Genomic DNA, 21,530 nt, shown 5'->3' with positions numbered 1-21,530 from the left:
ATTCTTAACCACTGGGCCACCAGGGAAAGTCCCAGCTCAGTTGCTTGAGGAGGTCTGAATAACTATGGGGAAGGGCTCTATAGTACTAAGCTTGGGCTTGTGGAAATCATCCATCAGATTCTTGTGTTTGCCCTCTTGACCTTACGATGTCCCCTTGTGGTGTCTCTTCTCTTGGTCCAGTGATGGGGCCATTCCACATCCACAGAGCAATTTGTCTCCAAGATGATTGAATAGAGAAATTGTCATCATTGAAATTACTACTGAATCTATAAATATGGAGCTAGTGCTTAAAAGTTTGTTTCTAAACTTGTTTGATTTATCCAGAATACTTAAAGCCTGTTGATTTTCTGCATGATTAATCTGTACTCTTCTGTCTTAGGATCATTTTGGTATTTGTTACTTATATATCTGTTATTTGGGGGCATAAGGACTATATAGCCAGTGGACAGCTTCTGCAGAAGGAAGTAGTATTGCCAGTGAAAGGAAATTGCAGATTATTTTCCCCTTTGGTGTAGGAGATAAACTCTACTACTCATCTGACTGCAATAATAAAAACGGAACAGTTCCCATTTGGGGCAGCAGGAAACCCTGCTTCTGGTAGTGATATACAAAGGTTTATGGCTGCTGTCTGCTAAACTCATACACCACTGGTCTCAGTGTGAGCAGGCAGTGTAGAGGCTGACTTGCAGGGTGGCTGTAGCTCTGGGACCTGTCATTGGATCATCATGATATTAATTTTTTTACATGTAGGTGAAGTATTAACCCAGTATTTGCAGAGGATGCTGTACTCCGGGGGTTGAACTAGGTCATTTCACTCAGCTTATATCATCCTTGTGACAATACCATGAGGGTGACTGCTGTTTCTCCACCATATATTGAGGCAGCTGAGACTCTGAGATGACAAATATGGTTACTCTCCTACTGTTTTTCTTATGGTCTTGAGGTTACCTGGAGCACAGCCTTTGAAGTTTGTCTAAATAACGGACATGTACCTAGGGCCCTGAAAGAGCAGAAACCGCATTTCCATCAGGTGGGTACTTGGCCAATAATGTGACTTCATCTCAGAAGTGGCCTGTTGGCTGTCTTCTTATTTTCTTTTTTGCCTGGTCTGTCTGCTTTCCTGAGAGCTCCTGCACACACAAAGTTTCTGACTTCTTGTAACTTAGAGTTGAGGTTACCTAGCATGGTCCTGGCCCTCCTCGTGTTACTCTTTCAGCTTCCGTGGATAGTTACCTGTTGAGTTTCTTAAGAGAGAATCATATAGACGTAAAACTAATCCTGTCCCCCCCCACCCTCCCCCCACACACACTTAAATAGGTCATTTAAACATTTACTGTTATTTGATCAGGTGCTTAACCAGCCCTGTTCCAATCTGTTTTGACCTCCCACATGATGAGAAATCTGGCCACTTGGCTGCTGCTTCTGCAGAATCTCTGAGTAGTACAGCTTTTCTTTTACATGTGAATGAGAGTATAAAGTGACATGACGGACATATCTAGTGGAAATTTACACATGGTGGAGTTATCCTGCAACCATGGTCTATATCAGTAGCTTAACATAATGAGAAATACATTTTACTTATCACCTAGTATGTGTGTTCATGGGTGCATGTGTCTGTGTATGTGAAACAAAAGCTTCACTAAGTGGAAGTTACCCTTAATACACACAGTGCACTATGGTATTTTCTGTCCTGTCCTTTCTGTTTTGCTTCCCTGATGTAGACGACAATCAGAAATATGGGGGCTGTATTTTGCCATTCACTAGGTGATTATAAGTTTGTCGTCTGGAAACACTAGTATCTGACTCCAAAATTCATACGTATTCCGCTGCTTCGGGGTGAATGGGGCAAACAAAACAAACCTAAAGCCAGTACCTACTCCGTGGGAACTTAGAAGCTGGTTTAGGAGACAGTAGAAATGAAAGGTCTAAGTGATGTTTTTGAAAGAATTTAGGGCAAAATGCAGAAATGAGTGACACAGATAGAGGTCATGGAAAGCAGTAAAGGTCAGGAAAGTGCTCTCTAAAGATTATGACTAAATCTAGATGGGCTAGATGGGTGAAGAGTCAAAAATAAAAACAATAGAAGTATAAAATAATTGCTAGAATAATTGAATTGAAAATGAAACTTGAGATATAGGTAAATGGGAGAATATTGGTAATTCTATGCCTGTTTCTCAGATCTCCTCCATATAAGGTAATTCCTGTCCAGTGGGATCATGGCATGCTTTGAACATTGCATGTAAAACATCAGTTCGCTTTAGTACCCACTTTTCCAAAACCAGTTTTGCTCAAGTTTAGATTGTATTGCAAATCTAGAAAACTAACTTCAGTGTCAGTATTGTTCTAAGGAATTTACTGTTTGGAGGTGATCATTTCTATCCATCTGCCACTTGACAAAAATAACAAGCAAAAACAGAATGGCAACAAAGATGTTGGCACCTCCTTTATAAACAGGTGTCCTTTTCTGCAAGAAGAGCACCTCAAACCTGTTCTGCCTTCGTCAGCCCCTTCCTGACTCATGCCTTCAGCCATGTGTTGTCGGCTTCACTGTCAGTTACGCACCTCTAGCCTTGTCCTCCTCTGTTTGCCCATCTGCGCACCTGCCTGTCATCACTCATTGTCAACACTGCCTCATAAGCCACTGCCTGGTTTGGGCTTGACCGAAACCTTTCTCATTGCCTCCCTTTATCTTAGCTCGCTTTATCTGTGAATGGTTACCTCTCATGAGCTTTCCTGTGGGCAGCAACTAAGAAATGCAGGTATTGTTGGCATCTCTAAACAGTTCCATTTGCCTACCCTACTTGCTTTGTTTCTTTTTTTGAGAGAAGACTTTGAAGCTTAGTTTTTATTAAAAGCAATGCTTTAATTCCAAAGGTAAGAGATGTTTATTAGTGAAAAATTAAAAAGTACCAATAGATAAAAAGAAGAAAATAAAAATTGTTTGAAATCCTTCCCATGTAGTCACTGTGGATATTTTGGTATATAACTTTTCAGACTTTTTTTTTTCCTTAATGTGTATTTAGAATTTTCCTCTTCCTTTAAGCAGAAATTAATAAAATAATATTGTCTTTTTGCTCATATTTTCCCTTTAATAATGTTGTAAATATTTGCTCATCATTAAACCTGCTGTTTTTTAACCCATTTTTTTTTCTCTTAACAGCACTGTGAATGACTTTTCATGTCATTAAACTTTCTTCCATAACAACCTTTGTAAAGCCCATATTTATATTTCATCAAATAGGTAAATGTTTGGTTTTGGGTTTTTTTTTTTTTTTTTTAATGTTTAGTTCTTTTAACCAGTTCCCCTTAGTTAGTCATTAGTTTGTTCTGAATACAAAATTTAAATTAAGTTCTTTGAAATAGTCATTTTTAAATTACAAAGGTAATGTAGGTGCATTCACCTTATTACAAAACTGAACACAACAAGACTGAAAGTTGCTATGGTTTTACCACCATTCCCAACTCCCTCCACTGTTCACCACCATTATTAGTCTGGTCTCTTCGTCAGTATTTTATTTAATATTCCAGTTTTAAAAACTGCTCACCTTTTATGAAATAATTTTATAGAATTGCCTTTTCCCCCTAAAACCAGTTTTCCTTTTTATCTTACTTCTGTGACATTAGCTTTTCATGTATGTCCTGATTTCATTTTCTCCCCTTGGTTGCTGATAGAAAAAGCAAAAGTGGGTTTCTCTCTCACTGGGGGATAGAGATTGAGTCCACCTGGGTCCAGGCTCAGTAGCACACAGAGGAGTGAATGGTATTGAGAGCCGCATGTCAAAGAGAGGAATTTGTGGAGATTCCACGGCTGTCAGGACTAATCAGCAAGTTAAATTGCCAGGCACCCTGCCAACAGCTTAGCTGTCTCTGGAGCAAGAGCTGAGAATTCATTTGGGGATGCAGTTTCTGAGGTATCCAAGGGGAGGACCTTAGTTTAAAGGAAGGGTAGCTGCGGGTCACACACACCTCGAAGAAATTCAGAAGTGTGAGAAGGCAGTGCACCGTGATGGTAAAGAAGTTAGTCCTTGTGGGCAGCAGGCACGCCTGAGTTGAATACCAGCTTGACCACTTATTAGGGCTCACAATGACTTAACTTTCCTGTGTCTCTGTTTTCTTATTTGTAAAATAGCAATAGTAATACCTTTCTTGTGGTATTGTTAGAAGGTTTAGATGCATGGAAAGAACAGTGCCTGGTGCATGATAAGCATTGGATACATCAGTAGTTGGAGAAATACAAGAGGAACCAACCAGAACTCTGAATCAGGTCCTGGCTAAATAAAGGATGCTGGTTTACAGGGGCTGGCTACAAAGTAACACATGTACTCTTGTCTCCTAAATTCTACCAGGCACAGCAGTTTATTTAATGACCTTGCTGTTTGTGGTCTGTACTCTCTGCCTCATATCTGTATTGAAGTAGCTGGGACTCAGTTAGGAATGCTGGCTCTGACTATAGAGGGTGACACAGGCCATTGCAGGGTCAAAGCCCCGAGCCCTGCCTTGCCTTGTCTGAGTTTGCCACAGTTTTAGCAGACCTGAGGTTACCTCTGGGAGGCTGGTGAGCTTGCTGTTTCTTGAGATTCAAGAATTTTGGTGAGGATTATAGAATTTTCAGTTTTAAGTTTATAGAATTTATAGTTTTAAGATTATAGAATTTTACTGTTTTAACAGCAGTAGATGAGAGAGGCACTCTGGTTTTTTGAACAAATGATGAGATCCCTGGCATGTCACTGGAGATCTTTTTAAATTAAGCATATGATTTTATTAAATGGGCCATTGTCTTCTACCTCTCATTATTCTAAAAAATAGTCATCTGTGTACCTGTTTCTCCTTAAAAATATGGCACCGTCCCCATCTTGACCTCAGTTATCTCATCTTTGATCATCTGGATTTCTGGCCCTTGGTATGGGTGTTCTGCCGCAGCTTGTGACTTAGGTGGACAGTGTCTCAGTGATTTCTCAATGGACGAGGCGGGGCCTGAGACAACCTGCGGGGGCTATTTTCAGAAGACAGTTTCAGGCCCTCGGCAGATTTTTCTTTTTAGGAACTTCAAGCATATTCTCAGAGAGCTGCTGTTCCTATGTTGTTGAAGTGAAAGAACTTGTAACTCATTGGAAATTCCGGGACTGTTCAATTTGTATTAAGTCTGTAGAAAAGACCTAGGAGTGATTGTGTCCAGTGGTATAATTTTACTTTGCAATTCATTCTCTTCCCACTTGAACTCTCCAGAATAGAAGCCCATGAATAGCGAGTCACCAGGAGGCATGAATAAACCAGCTGGTTTTCAGCAAATGGATAACTCTTAAGTTTGAAGGTCTTCGCTCCAGTGGGTATTCAGTGGACATCAGTGCTTTATGGAGCCTGAGTGAACTTGGATTATAAATATCTGATCTCATTTTTAATTGACTACTTTTCTGAGCCTCTTTGGTCGGTCAGTCTTTTGCAGGCCCTCCTATTCTGGTTTCTTTGGCTGGTGGGAAAAAGAGAAAGAATGTGCACCCATCTTATCTATATAGAAACAATGTCCAGTCATAGAGGGCCTGAGGTCATATCCCTGTTTACCCCATAGAAAATGATCCGATCAGCCTAGAGACTGGGGTAATTTCTCTTGGCTCTGTACACAGTTACAGGGCAGGCTCTATCCTGTAGATAGGCTTAGTTATACATGGCAACCTCAGGATTCTTTTAGAGACTTAGAGAACCTGGCTTTTACTACCTACTGTAGTCAATGGCGTCAGAGGCCAAGGAACATTGCCTAGGTTTTCTTAAGACAGTTTTTCACAAGGTGAAATCACCTGTAGCTGTGATGAGTGCAGAAGTGAAATTACTGCCTAAAGCCTGCTTGTTCCTTCATGAGATAGTCATCTAACAAGCTCAGACTTGCAAAGGATCATGAAGGAAATTAGCATCCATTTTATTAATTTTTTTAATCATAAAAAAATGAAGCATGGTTAATTTACAATGTCATGTTTCAGGTGTAGAGCAAAGTGATTCAGTTGTACATGTACATATATCTATTCTTTTTTAGATTCTTTTCCCATATAGGTTATTATAAAGTACTGAGTATAGTTCCCTGTGCTATATATCAGGTCCTTGCTGTTTATCTGTTTTCTGTGTTGAAGTGTGCACCTGTTAATCACAAATTCCTTATTTATCTCTCCTCCTCCTTTCCCATTTGGTAGCCATAAGTTTGCTTTCTATGTCTGTGAATCTGTTTCTATTTTGTAAATAAGTTCATTTATGTAATTTTTGTAGATTTCTACATATAAGTCATATCATATGATATTTGTCTTTCTCAGAGTAACTTGGCATCAGTTTTAGGTGGAGTAACTTTTGGATCTATCCTTTGGGGAGTTTACCTTAAATTTCAAAAACTGTATCTTGGGGCCAGTTAGACAGTATATCCATTGGAGAAGTATCTCCTACTGTTCGTTATTAGTTTTAGGCAATCGTTAATTTTTGTCTCTTTTGAACATGGAAAATATGTTGATTACAAAAAATCATAAGTGGAGAATTTTAATACCAATTACAGCAGTAAAAATATAATTTATAATTATTAATTTAGAACTATTATGAGATTAATGAGTTCCCTGCATTCACTGCTTTGACAAGCCACATAATATATGTTCATATTTTTTAATAGATGTCAGAACTGTAGTTGTGGGCTGCAGTATTGTTTTATTTGAATTAATTTTTATCTACTTTTATTTGAATATATGTCATATATGTCAAATAAATATTAACATATATTCACATGTTCTCCTAAGAGTATAGAATCTGCCATGGCAAGATTTGAACAGTTTTGTAATATTAGTTGGATTGTACAAAACCAAGAACCTCAAACTGAGTGTAGTACTTAATGTTTCATTCAACTACATTTGTAACTGTACTTATTGATGATATAGTTAAATAGGAAATTTAAAGCAATGAGCAAGTTCTAGTGAGGTCAGAAGACAGTTGTAAGGGCTTGTTGCTTGGCAGTCCGTGTGTTCCTGTTTGTGCTGGGCTGGAGCCGCCACAAGATACATATGTAAAAAGTTTTAAAAAAGAGCCTGTATGATTTAGTTTATTTCATTTTAGATGACAGAATAGGAATCGCATTTTGGAAGCTGGAGTATTATCTTTTCCACACGTGAAAACAAGGAGAACACTTGGAGAATTGTGATAAACTTGATATTTTAATTCTCTTAGCAAACTGCAGAAAACATGTAAATGTAAAAACTATAGGTATTATTGTAAACATATGTTTTACACAGATATTTGTGTGCTTGTGCAAAAGAAAAGCCTGGGCTTACCAGTGATTTTTACTTCGGTTTAGCAATAGGTCATTCGTTTTGAATAGAAAATTTCTAGAGATACATACTATTAAAATCGTTGCACACAGTCTTTCTCCTTCTTTTGTTTCCCTCTCTCCCTTCCTCCCCCTTCTTTCCTTGTTTCTTTCCACTTGACATTTTGCTCTGTGTTTTCATTCTCCCCAGTTTTCTCCTGCCTGTCTTCTGCCAGTCTCTGTGGGGCCCTCTTATATATCCCTTCTCCCCTTCTTTTTCTAGTTTCATTTTCCACATTCTTCAGTCTCTGAAATCCTCTTGCCCACTCTTGATCTTCTGCCTCCAGGCACCTGCTCTCAGGTACTGTGTAATTTAGAGTTGCATGTGGAAGATCTCAGGTGGACACAAAGCTTCCTCTTGGCTCCGGAGAAGAACCTGTCCAGCCGGGCCCCAAGCAGTGGTCTGGCAGTCAGCCAGGTGGAGCTGGCTTGTCATAACTCCAGACCTGGCCTTCTGGATCCTTGAATGTGTCAGTTTTCTTAATTATAACCCAAGAATGTACTTTCTAGAACCTTTTGTTTTCTTTATCGGTCAGTTCTGTATGGGCTACTCGTTTCTAATTGATGACTTCTTGGTTAAAGGAATGTTGATCATTTTTTATTAGTGTTGGTGAAAGATGATAATTCTATGTATGAGTGTTTTGCCTTTTTCAAAACTACCTTCTCTCTTCTCCCTCAGAAGGACAACTACTTTAGCTGGGGATTTCTTTTTTTTTTTTTTTCTTTTTGATAGGTTGAGGTATTCTTAATCCCTCAGTGACCTAGCTGTATCTGGGTAGGTCTCTAAGCCCACATGCTTTACTTTCTTCCCCTTAAGATTTCCGGGTTTGAACTCAGTAGTAGCTGTGGATGGAGATGCTGGTGGCGTGGAAATTCTTGCTGGTGACATCACCTGCCAAGACTGTGGGCACAGCGCCAGGATATTGATCTGCTGGGCTTTGAGTCAGGCAGGAAATCCTGTGAAATCCCTGCTCAACGTTAACCAAATGGGAGCAGCTCTGAAAGGTTTCATTCTTTTGGGCAGTCTCCTCCCTTATTAAAATGTATGAAGAAGTCTTTTTAACCGTGAATTCTTGCTGACAGGCTGACCCAGTCTCAGCATGGTAGATAAGGCTGAGAACATTCTGTGATATGTGCAATGACAGCAAACATATGGAGACTTGGTGCAGACCTGGCATTAGAAGGGATCATCATTAGTGACAGTCACCCAACCTTAGAAGTAAGGTGCCTTCATGGAAAACTGGGGGTCCCCTATCCCTGATAAAATCATGATTAAGAGCGGGAGCTCTTGAGTTGGTACACCTGGATGAGGATGCTGGCCTTCCTATCTGTTAGCTATGTGATCTGGAATCCTAAGTCTTCGTTGTTATTACTGTCTGGGAAATGGGCATAAGAATAGTATTGGCTTTTTAGAGTTTTTCTGAGGATTCAGTGATCACAGGGATATAAAATACTTGGCATATTTCCTGGCAGTCAGTAAATGATTGTTGATTTTACTATTGACTTAGGACTCTTTCTACTCTATTGTACTACTCTCTATAATCTTTTCTAACAACCAGATTGAAGGCAGTAACATATAGTTGTCTTTATTTCCCTGACCCCACCATGTAAAGAACTGTATACCAGCGGTCTTCACACTGCGGTACACATCACACACCTGCATTCAGCAAGACCAGGCGAGGTGGGCAGGAATAGTTTTAAGGGGACCATTTTCCAGATCCTCAATTCCTAGGCATTCTTTTCTCTAAAACTGAGAGTGTATCTGCAGTTAAAGTGTTACACCAGATTTTGTTGTCCAATTTCCAGTTTTCACAGTTACCCCTTTTGCCATTTTTCTAAAGAAAGCCCATCTCAATTCTTACTTTGGTGTTTGGTGCCCTGTGTCAGCATGTTAAATCACAGCACAAAATAAAATGGGGTCAATTTGAAATATTGGTTTCAGCAAAACCTCCTTTAATGAAGCCACCATACACCCCTATCCCCGTCTCACTCAGAGTTGCATTCTTAGTAAAATTTTACTTTTAGTGCTTAATGTATTGAAATTGGAAATAATTGCATCATTTTGATTATGGATTATTAATGGTGTTTGTAGTGATTACACAATCCAGAAGAGTCTTTATACTTAAAGCTCATTGATCACAAGAAATTTTAGAAAATTAAATGTAAAAACCTATGCCCTAAATATGCTAGAGTGACTAATTAAATGCTGTGACACAGAATTACATCAGGAAATTTGGAGGGAAAATTGACATAGAAATGGGTTTTCAAGGAGAAAGAAGAATAATGTAAAATCTCCATATGTTTTAAATGGATGATGGTGGATATTGTCATCATGGTTTTTATATTCCACTGCTGCTGCTGCTGCTGTCGCTTCAGTCGTGTCCGACTCTGTGCGACCCCATAGATGGCAGCCTATGGGGTCCCAGGCTCCACCGTCCCTGGGATTCTCCAGGCAAGAATACTGGAGTGGGTTGCCATTTCCCTCTCCAGTGCATCAAAGTGAAAAGTGAAAGTGAAGTTGCTTAGTCGTGTCTGACTCTTGGCGACCCATTTAAAAGAATATGATAGCACATGGTTAAAATGTCTAGATTTACAATTAAGAGGAAGATATGTCTTTAAGATTCTTTAAATTTTGGATGAAAATTTGAAATGTCAACATAAAATGGTTCTAAGGGAACATGGTTTGTTAGCTTTTTTAGGAAGTAGATAGCAAAACGTTTGAAGACCTCTGTTGCATTTTATTGCTATTGCTTTTTCACACAAGGGGAGGACATTCTCCTTTTTTGCTGCTCTTCTGTTAAGTGCAAGATCTAATTGGTTGGTATTGTGTACATGCCTTACTTTTCGTTAATTAAACTTTAACTGAAAAACATGAATGTCTTTCACGTGCTGGACTCAGGGCCAGGTATATTAGAACAGACTCCAGGTCCTGCCTTCATGGGGTTCATAATTCAACCTCTGTTCTGAGTTAGAGACTGAATTTTGGTAGGAACTGCAGCAATCAAGGAGAAATGTATAACAGTTGAGATAAGGACTTCGGAATTCAACTAGGGACACAACTGCATTATTCCAGGTATGGTACTGGCATTCTTGGCTCTTGCAGGTACTCTTGCTTCATCAAAGAATATCAGATTAACTTCCTTATTTGTCAAAATTAAATATGCCCCCAAACCTGTTGAAATTGGGCCAAGAGGACTGTGTTTTCTTGTTTGATTGGTTCTGTATAAAGAGCATTGGTGTTCCGTTGAGTCTCTGTTTTCACAGATGGTTCACGTAGTGTTAAAATTACACTTTCAGTGTAATAAGGACACCATATCACTGACCAGCGTTTCTAAGCAGTAAACTTAGGGCAGTGGCTTCCTTTCTTTTATTATCAGGGACTTCTTCACTTATGAATTGGGAGATTAATTTTGTAAGTACTTTAGGAATAGCCAGAACTAAGACCAGAACAAATTAACTCAAACCCATTGGGTAGTGTTCTAGACACTTTTCATTCCTTTAATGTTGTACTATGCTAATTTATTAATGTGATTAAATGTCATCTGAGGGATATGAGACTCAAAATTAATATGTACTGAATTCAGCATTTTGCAGTTAATTCATATTTGAAGGGCATAAAATTATGCCTTACATAATAAAAAAGTTGTTTATGAAAGTAAATGAGCTCAACTTTATTTTGCTTTTTGCTCTAGGTGAAAAGAAATGGATTATCTCAAACAGTTAGCCAGGAGGAAAGAAAGCGACAAGAGGTATTTTTTTTTTTGAAATTTAATTAATTTATTTGGCTGTGCTGGATCTTAGTTGCAGCTTGTGGGATCTAGTCCTCTAACCAGGAACTGAACCCGGGTCCCCTGAATTGGGAGCACAGAGTCTTACTGGACCACCAGGGAAGTTCCAAAAGGTATATTTTCTACCAAGCAGATTCTTGAGGATTCTCAGGGGTGCCTGTTTTGTTGAGCATTTTCCTCTGACAGCGTATTCATTTTCTTTTCTTTTTTTTTTACAAAAAGGTTATGTGATTATTGTCAAATAAAATTACATGTAAGCTCCCAGAAAAGAAAATTTAAAATATCCCAATGTCATTTTAATTTAACAAAGCACCTAGTCCTTGGTGGTTCAGACTGTAAAGAATCTGCCTGCAATGCAGGAGACCCAGGTTCAATTGCTGGGTCAGGAAGATCCCCTGGAGAAGGGAATGGCTACCCACTCCAGTATTCTTTCCTAGAGAGTCCCATGAACAGAGGACCCTGCAGTCTATGGAAATGCAAAAAGTTGGACATGACTGAGCAATTAAGCAAACAAAAACTAAAAACAAAATGTCATTTTAACTTAACAAAGCACCTAGTCCAGGCATAATATTTACATTGGAAGAAATATGTTGAAAAACGGAAAAGATATTGATTAGATTCTGGAACTGAAAAAGGATGATAGTGGAAAAACTCTGAACCCTCTTTGCAAGATTTCTAGAAATCTAAAATTATACCAAAACACGTTTGCTTAATAAAAAGTAGAACAGATAGCAATAGTTTCATAACTTGAAATTTAGTAAATGCAGCTTAAGAAAATTGCTCATTGTAATAATATTTTGAAGTTCTCAAAGCACTTTCTTTCTGTCTTATGTATACGAGTTTGGAGATAAATAAGCTTAGCCATATGTATGCATATAAATAAATTCCATAGAGGATATGAGGTACCCCTTTCTTATTTCATTGGCTTGCAATAGCACAAGAATATAAGGGTGAATTATAGGACTATTTAAAAAAAATCAGAATAGTGTATAACATTGCTGTATACATCACAGAGAATTTTAAAAATTATTACATTTATAATTTTTCTAATTTTTCTAAAGAAAATATGACTTTCAATAAAATAGAAGTCTTACATTCTCCTCCTTTCATTCCTTTCCTCTCCTCCCTAGAGACGACTATAATTATGTATCTATGGGTATCCATCTGTTCACGTATTACATCTATTTATGTACATATGTTTGTGTGTGCCTGTTAAGATGTAGGTAGATGATATGATTCTGAACGTATGTTTTGGTTGACTGCTTTTTACATTTAACGTTGCTTTTGAGATTTATCCATGTAAAGACATATTAACCTAGGTCATTTATTCAAACTACTATATAGTATTCCATTCTATAAATACTTCTAAAGAAAATATGTTCTCCTAATGATGGACAGTAGGCGGTATTTTTTTTTTTTTTTTTTAACTGTTAACATTGTGGCATAAACAGCTCAAGAGCTTCTCCAGGGTCCTGATCCTGTTAGGATATTTCTTTTCTTTTAAATCTATTCCATTTCCCTTACATTTTGAGAATACTTATTCAGATTTGTGATATAAAAATGTAATGATAGCAGCAAATCTAATTATGATTTATTTCTGTTCTTGTACTGATATTTAACAGATCTAATGTGATTTGCCTTTAAGTAGTTGATGTTTCTATTGCAGGATGTTTTAAGTTATTACATTACATGTAGTATATTAAACTACCTCATACTCATGTTTTCCTGTGATCTATTCTGTATAGTTTATCATATCATTTTGTTTGAATCTTCACATTTTGGATTTGATTACAAAAGCCCCTACTTTGAAATGTTTTTAATCATTCCAAGGCACCATATCCATCAACAACCTGAAGTCCATTATTTTTGGTCAGGAAGAGTGAACTTTCTTTAGTCTGTATTACATTTCCTGGGGATAATTTTATTAATTGAGTAGAATCACACAAGATACAAGTTAAATGAAACTCTTATTAATGTCCTTGTCTTTACATCTAATGACATAATCATTAGATGGTTATATCACTTAAAGTCCCTGGAACACAACCAAGGTTAGATCAGCACGTTGAAGTAAGACTTACCTAAATGATTATGGATGCTAAGAATAGAGGTGAACAATGAGATTAGCACCACTAACCTGATTTACAGAGTATTACAGAGTATGGCCCACCTGCCAGCAGCGGGGCATCCACCTGCCTGTGCCTGCCTGCTCCCACCTGACCTCAGCTGGAGCATTAGTTCTTATAAGGAGACTCTTCTGGGTCCCTCTGGGCCAAGCCCTAAGGGGAGGAGCCCTGGAGGCCAAGGTGATGATGGCTCTGTTATTAGGGAAGATCTCCAGGAAGGATGGGAATTGCAAGCCCGCAAGGATGTTCACCCTTCCCTGAGGAGGAATTCTCTCTGCCTGGCCATTCTAGGAGAATCTGATTTTGTTAAGGCCCGAGATGAATTCCTTACACAGGGTGTTGGTATCTCTCCACATATGTGGGTTGGCTTTTCATCGTTAATGAAGGCTTATCAGGTGAACCACCACTGTGTGCCTGACACCAAGAGTTTCTGCTGAGGGTCCTTCACTCCTTCTTGAGACACTGAAGAGGACAGAAAGAGTGGCTTATTGGACAGAATTACTTTCGATTGTATGAGTTTATATAAAAGAATTCCTGTGGCTGATAAGAACCTTTTGAGGGTAGGTCCAGTCATGCTCTTTAATACACCCAGAATATTTGCTCATATTAACTACAAATTAGTTGAATTAAAACACAGGGAGAGAAAGGACCCACAGGGGAGGAAGAAATGGATTTGTGAGAAATTGTCTCTGAATCCCAAGGGAGGTCCATAAATCTTCACTGTCCCAGAACAGCATGCTTTGAAATCAGGGCTGGAGGAGATGACCCCAAAGGTTAATGAATGTCACCCTGAGGTTTTACGACCTGCCCTAGCTTCCTCCCAGAGATTCTGCCCTCTGGCAAAACATGACCTCAGGATGCCAAGTGCTTTCATATTTTCCTATTTACACTCTAGGCAGTGACTGTGCTTCTCAAAATTTGGGTATATGTGCCTTATATAAAGACAGTAGTTTGGTAATGTACTTTTTTTATTTTTATACTTACCGTTTTGCATTTTTAAAGATACTGTTATTCTTAGAGCAGAATTATGAGAGCTCGATTTAAATTCTTTAATTGAAAGAATTAACAACTCATTTCTTCTTCCTCCTCTTCAGGCTATTTTTGAAGTCATATCCTCTGAACATTCATATTTACTCAGTTTGGAGATCTTGATACGAATGTTTAAAAATTCTAAAGCACTGAGTAATACGATGACCAAAACCGAGAGTCACCATCTTTTCTCCAATATTACAGATGTCTGTGAGGCAAGCAAAAAGTAAGTTCACTTTCATTTGCCTTTAGATATTCCTTACTAACAAACATCTGGGTTCTCTAAAAAGGAGAGGTGTGAAGCCTCTCATTTGTTCAGTCGGCTTTTATCTTTGTCCCTTGGAGTAAATTTTAAGGTCTGTTTCAAGTTGCTGATGTGTAAATAGATGCTAAGTGTGTAGTAAATCAACACAGCAGACGTTTGTATCTGAGGTCTCCATATTCCTTGTTTTTCTCCCTACTTTATCCCTTTTATTTTCCCTTTTTAATTATGCCAGTAATATAACAACATTTATTTGGAAAAGAAAAAAGTAACTCATGATCATAACATTTAAATACAAAAATTATTTGTTTACATTTTCACACTCTTGCTTTGTTAAGATATGTATATATTATTTTTAAAGTGCAGTCATAGTGTCCATAATGATTTCTGTAGGTTTCCCTGTTTCACTTTCCATAAGCACTGTTAGAAAAACTTTCATTATTTTTATATTTTTAATGAGGGCAGGAAGCTCAGTTTGTACCTCAGTTGTGAACTCTTCTGTCCTGAGGAACTACATAGCTGTACTGGAGTCTTATGCAGCAGTGTACTAAATTGAGCCGTGCAAAGTTGCTGTTTTGGGTGGTCAAAATGGTTTGAATATTGGCAATTTTTTATTTGAGTCAAAGGTGGGTTTATCGTTCAACTTGTGAAGCTTAAGCTTTAAGTCTGCTTACTTTGCAAGGGCATCTTTTAAATATTTGCTATAGTGCCTGATTTTTTCTTAGAGGGCCTCCAAATTGTATAGGCTTCAGGGCCCACAAAGGCTGGACCTGCCACAAGGGTGTGAATATCCTTGGTGAATCTGGATGTTGTTCATTTGTCACTTTAGGACAGAGCCAGGTAGGCAGTGATGGTAATGCGAAGGTGTTCCTGGCTCCGTCTCTGTGTGCAGGTATAATAGATTTTCCTTTGGAATTACAAGATTGAACATTCTGTGATGAACAGGTTAGTGTGTGAGTTTGGGCTACCGCAGAGATGAGATTCATGGTCAGATCAGTGAGTGCTCCTAGTATTTTATGCTAGTTACACAACTTCTGAAGCCAGATTCTGCCACAAGAAAAGATCTTGGCAATCTTGTGTCTGACACGGATACTTAAAAATTCATGTTCAGAGGACCTGTTGAACCTTAGAGAAGAAAGGCCTGTGGTGTGCAGGTGGTGACATGTGCTGCAGCTTGAAAAGTCCTCTTTAGAACCTGAGTCGTTGCTTGTGTTCAGCCCATTGCTTTTTTGGGGGGCACCATTCTTGTTAAGAGAATGCCCATTTTGTTAAGAGAAATGAAAAATCGTTCTCCTTTTAGTGAAGAGAACAAAAGGAGAGCCTTAGATGGTGTGTCCTGGTTCGACAGGTGTTCAGATTTCAAAGAGTCGCTTTCATTTTAACTTGTACTTTGGTTTAACTATGACAATAAATCTCTATATTAGTTATATTGCTACACAGAATTATTACTGTTTTGATAACTATAGCATGTAAGTTATGATTTTAATTAGAATTTATTTTCTGAAAATCATGGTGCACATTTTTACTCCTCTTTGGAACTGTTCTTTGAATTGTGTGGCCATGAGTCCACTTCTCACAGCCTATCAATGGCTCTTGAGAAAGCTGCTAGTCAATTCTGATTGTTGAGTAACAGCAGTTCTTGAACAAAGGATGTTTTGGGTCCTTGATTGCACTGCTCATGTATCAGAGCGTGATTTAGAAAGAGCCTGGGCCCCAGCAGGTAGTAGGTTAGGCTTGAGAAGGTTTCTGAACCTCTCCAACTTAGCTATAAAATGGAGATTAAAAAAAAATGCATAATTGGTTAACCCTGAAGTAAGTCATTTCATTTCAATTATAGATGAACATTTTATTATTTTAATTTCCCTGACAAAATTTAAATCTCTTACGATTTTATCTAAATGTTTTCATTTTGATAGTAACTTATAATTAAGAGGCTATTCTGGGCATTTTTTTGTCTATTTTTAATTTTTAAAACAAAAACATCTCAATCTCCATTAAATGATAAAAAAGAAACATCTTTATCCTTTACATTTTTTTTTCTGTTTTTATTTGAAATGCAGTGTTTTAGTTTGGAGAGATGCCTACCTGTGTAATTTAATCTCTTGTTATATTTCAACTAAGAATGATTAGCTTCTACATGGTAATCCTATGTCTGTATCATAATAACTTACATTACAAAAGTTTGTTTAAGTTTGAAACATTCATTTTAGATACAGCGTTTTTTTTTTTTTTTAATTTATTTTAATTTTTTTATCTGGCTGTGCTGAGTCCCTGATCGCTCAGATGGTAAAGCATATGCCTGCAATGTGGGAGACCTGGTTTTGATCCCTGGTTTGAGAAGATCCCCTGTACAAGGAAATGGCAACCCATTCCAGTACTCTTGCCGGAAAATTCCATGGACGGAGGAGCCTGGTAGGCTACAGTCCATGGGATTGCAAGGAGTCAGACACGACTGAGCAACTTCACTTGTGCTGAGTCTTAGTTGTGGCCTACGGGATCTTTAGTTGCAGCATGTGAACTCTTGTTCCCTGACCAGGGATTGAACATGGGCCCCCTGCATTGGGAATGCAGAATTGTAGCCACTGGACCCACCAGGGAAGTCTTAAATATGGCCTTTTTAAAATTCAAAGTGCTCAGAAGATTTACAAAACCTATTTCATTATGCAATGCCTGCTTGTTGAATTTTCAGCGTTTGGGCTCCAAGAGCGACTCTCAGTGTGCTACCCATGAAAGAGTTTCCAGTCTTAAGAAATCATAAAATTTTCATTTTTTTCCTTGACTTAACTAATGAACAGTGTCTCAACTGATTACTGATTGTGTGGCATTATTAAGTGTGGCATAATCAAGACTGTCTTCATTGCTTTACTTTTACTTGATGAAAAATTGTCTCTGTAGGTGATGGGATATTTAGTGGAGACTGAGATCACTGCATGCTCAGCATTTGACTCAATAGTGTGATGTCTGGTCCTCCTTATAATTGCTTGAGTTCTTCACTGTTTGCCAGTAAGTGTCACCAAGAAGCCCTTCTGTGTAAGATGACATTATATGAAAACAGACAAGACCATTCTCATTCTGGGTGTATGCATTTGTCAGTGGATATTCCTACTGAATTTTCTATATAAAGAATTGTTCATTTCAGTCAATACATGTGGAGCCTCTTATTCGGCCAGATGCCTGGGTTCTAGAGCATTTTGGATAGGAAGCATCTGCCCTGTGGCTCTTGGTCCTCACTGGTCAGTGATTGCCAGTGGGGCTTCCCCAGTGTGTGTGCAGAGGCATCCTAGACTAGGGTGCTTCCCCCAGTTGGGCAGATTTAGGTCAAGCTAAAGTTTGTGGGCCTAGAGCCCCTGGTGAGAATCAGAGGCGAAGATGAGACAAGATGGTGAAGGCTTTTGTGTTCCTACTGAGGATCTTTTTCTGTTTCCTGAAGGCTGGGTGGGCATAATGAGCAATTAAGTTGGGAAGTGAACTGGTGACCTGGGAGATGATAGTAGTACAGTGTTTACATTAGAGAGGAGGTGAAGATGGTGAAAAATTTGGGGCCATTGCTAAACACAGCCAGAGATGATGGGAATCTGATAGCAGTCCTAAGAGGAAGGACTTGAGGGATATTTAGAACTTAAAATTCTGAGGGCTTGTTGAGAAAGAGGAAGAGTTTTGTTTGCCTCCCAGTTTCTGCCTCATTGACCTTGAATGATGGGTTTATTAGCCAGGGTGTAAGAAAAGCAGGTTGAGGCTTATTGAGGGAGATAAGGGAATTCAATTTGGGGCAAGCTCAAAATAACTGTGGAGCATGAGGGGAAGATGTCTAGTTGAAAGGAGAAGGATTAGAAATCCAGGAAAATCTTGACACAAGATGTAGTTTTGAGTCGTGTACGTTCTTGGCACTGTGGGTTTAAATGAGATACTAGAGCTTGTAGCGTTGATTTTGAACTGGTGGTGTTCGTTGAGTTTGCCTCCTTGGGGCATTCAGAATGTATTTTTGCTTGCTCCAGTGACCTTGGGACTGTACTGGCATTAGTAGATGGGAGCTGAAAGTGCCAGACGTGTTAGTAGGAATGCCCCCAGACAAGCGTGACTTGTACCCCCCAGATGCTAGTTGTGTCCTCCTTGAGAAGCATGGATAGAGAAAAAGAAAGCCATGGTCAGAATTTCGGCACAGGAACGTTTAAGGAACCTGGAGGGTGGGGCAGAATTGAAGCAGAGAGGGTAAGAAGCACTGCATGCACCTTTCTCAAGCCCCTTGACTGTGGAGAATTGCCCTTCTCTTGAATGCCTGCCTGTCACCCCCTGTGTCAGTGCCATAGGCCAGGCAGCTGTTTGCTTTGTAACCTTCTTTAAAGGCATACACGGGGAGGCAGTTGGAACCCCACTGGTCTTGTATTTGACCCCTCCTACAAAGGGTGTGGCTTTTTTCTTTTTCTTGGGATGATTAAGAGCTACATCTGTCCCAGTATGTCCTTGGTCAGTGTTAAGGCAGAGTCTTTGACCTCCCAGCTGCCAACCTACTTCCTTCTATCTGCGACTGTGCCCATTTCCCTCTGACTTAGATGCGGGAAATCTTCCTGGATTCATGGTCTCTGTCATTTGAGGCCCAAAGATGTCCTAAAACCCTAAACATCCCATGAAAAAAATGTAGTACTAGATATCTTGTGTTTAGGAATGAATACTTAATTCATTATTAAACATCACATATAGTATATACTTCATCTGTTTGTATACATCCTTATCCTCTGGAGAAGGAAATGGCAACCCTCTCCAGTATTCCTGCCTGGAGAATTCCATGGACAGGAATTCTGGCAGGCTACAGTCCATGGGATTGCAGAGTTGGACACGACTGATCAACTAACACTTTCAACATTTTTTATTTTTTTGGGGGGGGCGGTTCTGCTTTCACATATCAGTTTATTTACAATAATTTATAGCTAGATGTCATATTAATAGAAAAAGACCAAGTATGATTAATTTACATGAATTTGGGACAGAATATGATCTTAATTCCACTTGTTTTTAAGTTTAAGCTCTATTGATGGTAAAAGACTGATACTATCAGAAAAGGAAATTGCCTTTTGTATAGGGCTAAATTATCAACCTCACAGCTACGGGGTTAAGGTCTAAGTAAGGTCTTCTGTATTAAAAAGTTTTCTGCAACATGAAGACTAGATGAAACTCTCTTTGATTTTTTATAACACAATATGTTTTCAATCTTAATTCTGAGTTTTCATTCTAATTGTCTAGGTTATGCTATTTCTTTTACATTTTTCAATAATAGTATATACTATTATTTGTAACCTCTAAAATTATGCTGCTAAAGAACTTTGAGATGCTTATTTTTCTTGTTCTCATTACAAAGTTAAAACATTGGTATTTCTTTGGGAAGTAATTGAAAGCTAAAACTATGCTGTCTTCAATTTCTGCCGAGTAAAATAAAAATATCCATCAATGTGCTTTTGTGTCCTGAGGAACTGAATTTGTTCCCAACATGTAATGAGCAGCTAATGCCAGATTCTCCAGTTTCTGCTTAGTGTGGAGAAGTAAATTACAGTAATAGTAAGCAGACAAAATGGGGCTCACCCAGAACTCGCTTCTCCAGAAGATTCTTTTATCTAATTTTAATCAGATTGTATTCAAATGAAAATGTCATGGAACCCTGGATACTGTTAAATGCACGTTTCAATATTATTTTATAAAACGACTGTATTACACAGAAAATGACATTTTACTCGAGTAACAGCACAATGTATCTATATTGTGCAGTGTTTTCTCTATTTGGTGATTAGAATTGTCAACTTGAAGACATCGATAGTAAACTATCAAAAGTTTTGTAGTATTAATACTAGCATTTCGTCTTTCCTGACTAGTTCATAAAGCTAAATTTTAAAAGAAAAACATATTAAATTTAACTTGGCCAGAGAGTATGGAATTCCTTATGTTGTAGAACCTGTTTAAGTTTTGCCCTGAAGTAATGGCTATTGCCATTGTTTTTCATTAGCAAATGTTCTTTGCTTCCACAATATCCAGTATAAATTTACCAACTTTATTTGGTACCAACTTTACAAAGCTTTTCAGTAACTAAAGCAATTGCCCGATTTCGCAGATGTAACAGAAAAACTGTTCTTTCTAAAATCAAACGTCTTTAGCTGACATTTGAGATAGTGACATTCAGAAGTTACTTTTATGATGACTTTTTCTCTATTCTGAGATGAATCAACAAAGAAATTAATTTGAAATTCACCTCAAGAACTCTACAATAATGTGGGTATTTTAGCCCCCATTATTCAGCTTTTACCAATAACCAGTGTCTGAAGTAATAAACAGTCATTATTTAAGTATCATTTCAAGTAGAGGCATAAAGACAACAAATATTTATTTTTAAAATTTAATTGTTTTTTGCATGTTGAATGGCATGTAAGATCTTAGTTCTTCAAACAGGAATTGAGCCCCCTGGCAGTGGATGCATGGAGTTTTAACCACTTGACTGGCAGGGAGCCCCCAAATATTTTATTAGTAGATCCAGTCCTTTTAGTTAAGACTGAAGAAAAGCAGGGAGGGTATCTAAAGTCTCTGTAAAAGTTAATGGGAGGCAGATGCCTGAGTAGCCATGTGCTCTAACATTTATTCCCTTCTGATATCCCATTAAAAATGATGGGATAGTCAATGCACAAAGGCACAAAAGCTTTTACAAAATTAAACAAAACCAAGAAAGAGATATCAGCAATGAATGATATTTTGAAACCTAAAAAAAGCATAAAGACTCGCAGTGATTACCTCAGGTAATCTGAGAAAGTTTAAATTGGTAGTGAAGAAAGCCAAGAAGGAATCAGATTTAAATCCAGCACCTCTGGAAGGTGCAGGAATTGATGAAGTTGGAGTAAAGGTGTGACTATAAACAGGAGTTTTCGTCACAGCCTATTTGAGCTGTAGTCAGAGCCCAGATTCCCTTTTTGTCTCCACACCACTGGAGGATACCTCACTTCAACCCAGCAGTGGGGCTAAATAGA

The 21,530-nt window shown here is 38.3% G+C and overlaps 1 protein-coding gene across 6 annotated transcripts in view; it reads left to right on the top strand.

The window, feature by feature from the left end:
* ARHGEF26 (Rho guanine nucleotide exchange factor 26) overlaps positions 1-21,530 on the top strand; it is a 138,966-nt gene that overhangs the window by 18,079 nt on the left and 99,357 nt on the right. For 5 of the 6 annotated variants that reach the window (XM_044945648.2, XM_044945642.2, XM_044945634.2 and 2 more), the window contains 3 exons: positions 944-1,030; positions 11,020-11,076; positions 14,333-14,493. In XM_044945648.2, coding sequence (XP_044801583.2) covers positions 944-1,030; positions 11,020-11,076; positions 14,333-14,493 — 305 coding nt within the window. The remainder of the gene's footprint in view (positions 1-943; positions 1,031-11,019; positions 11,077-14,332; positions 14,494-21,530) is intronic. The other variant, XM_006041535.4, reaches the window with a different exon arrangement.

This window comes from Bubalus bubalis, chromosome 1 (genome assembly GCF_019923935.1).
Source record: "Bubalus bubalis isolate 160015118507 breed Murrah chromosome 1, NDDB_SH_1, whole genome shotgun sequence".
NCBI lineage: Eukaryota > Metazoa > Chordata > Mammalia > Artiodactyla > Bovidae > Bubalus > Bubalus bubalis.
The sequence above is the reverse complement of the archived record's forward strand: the minus strand, read 5'-3'. Positions and strand labels throughout refer to the sequence as shown.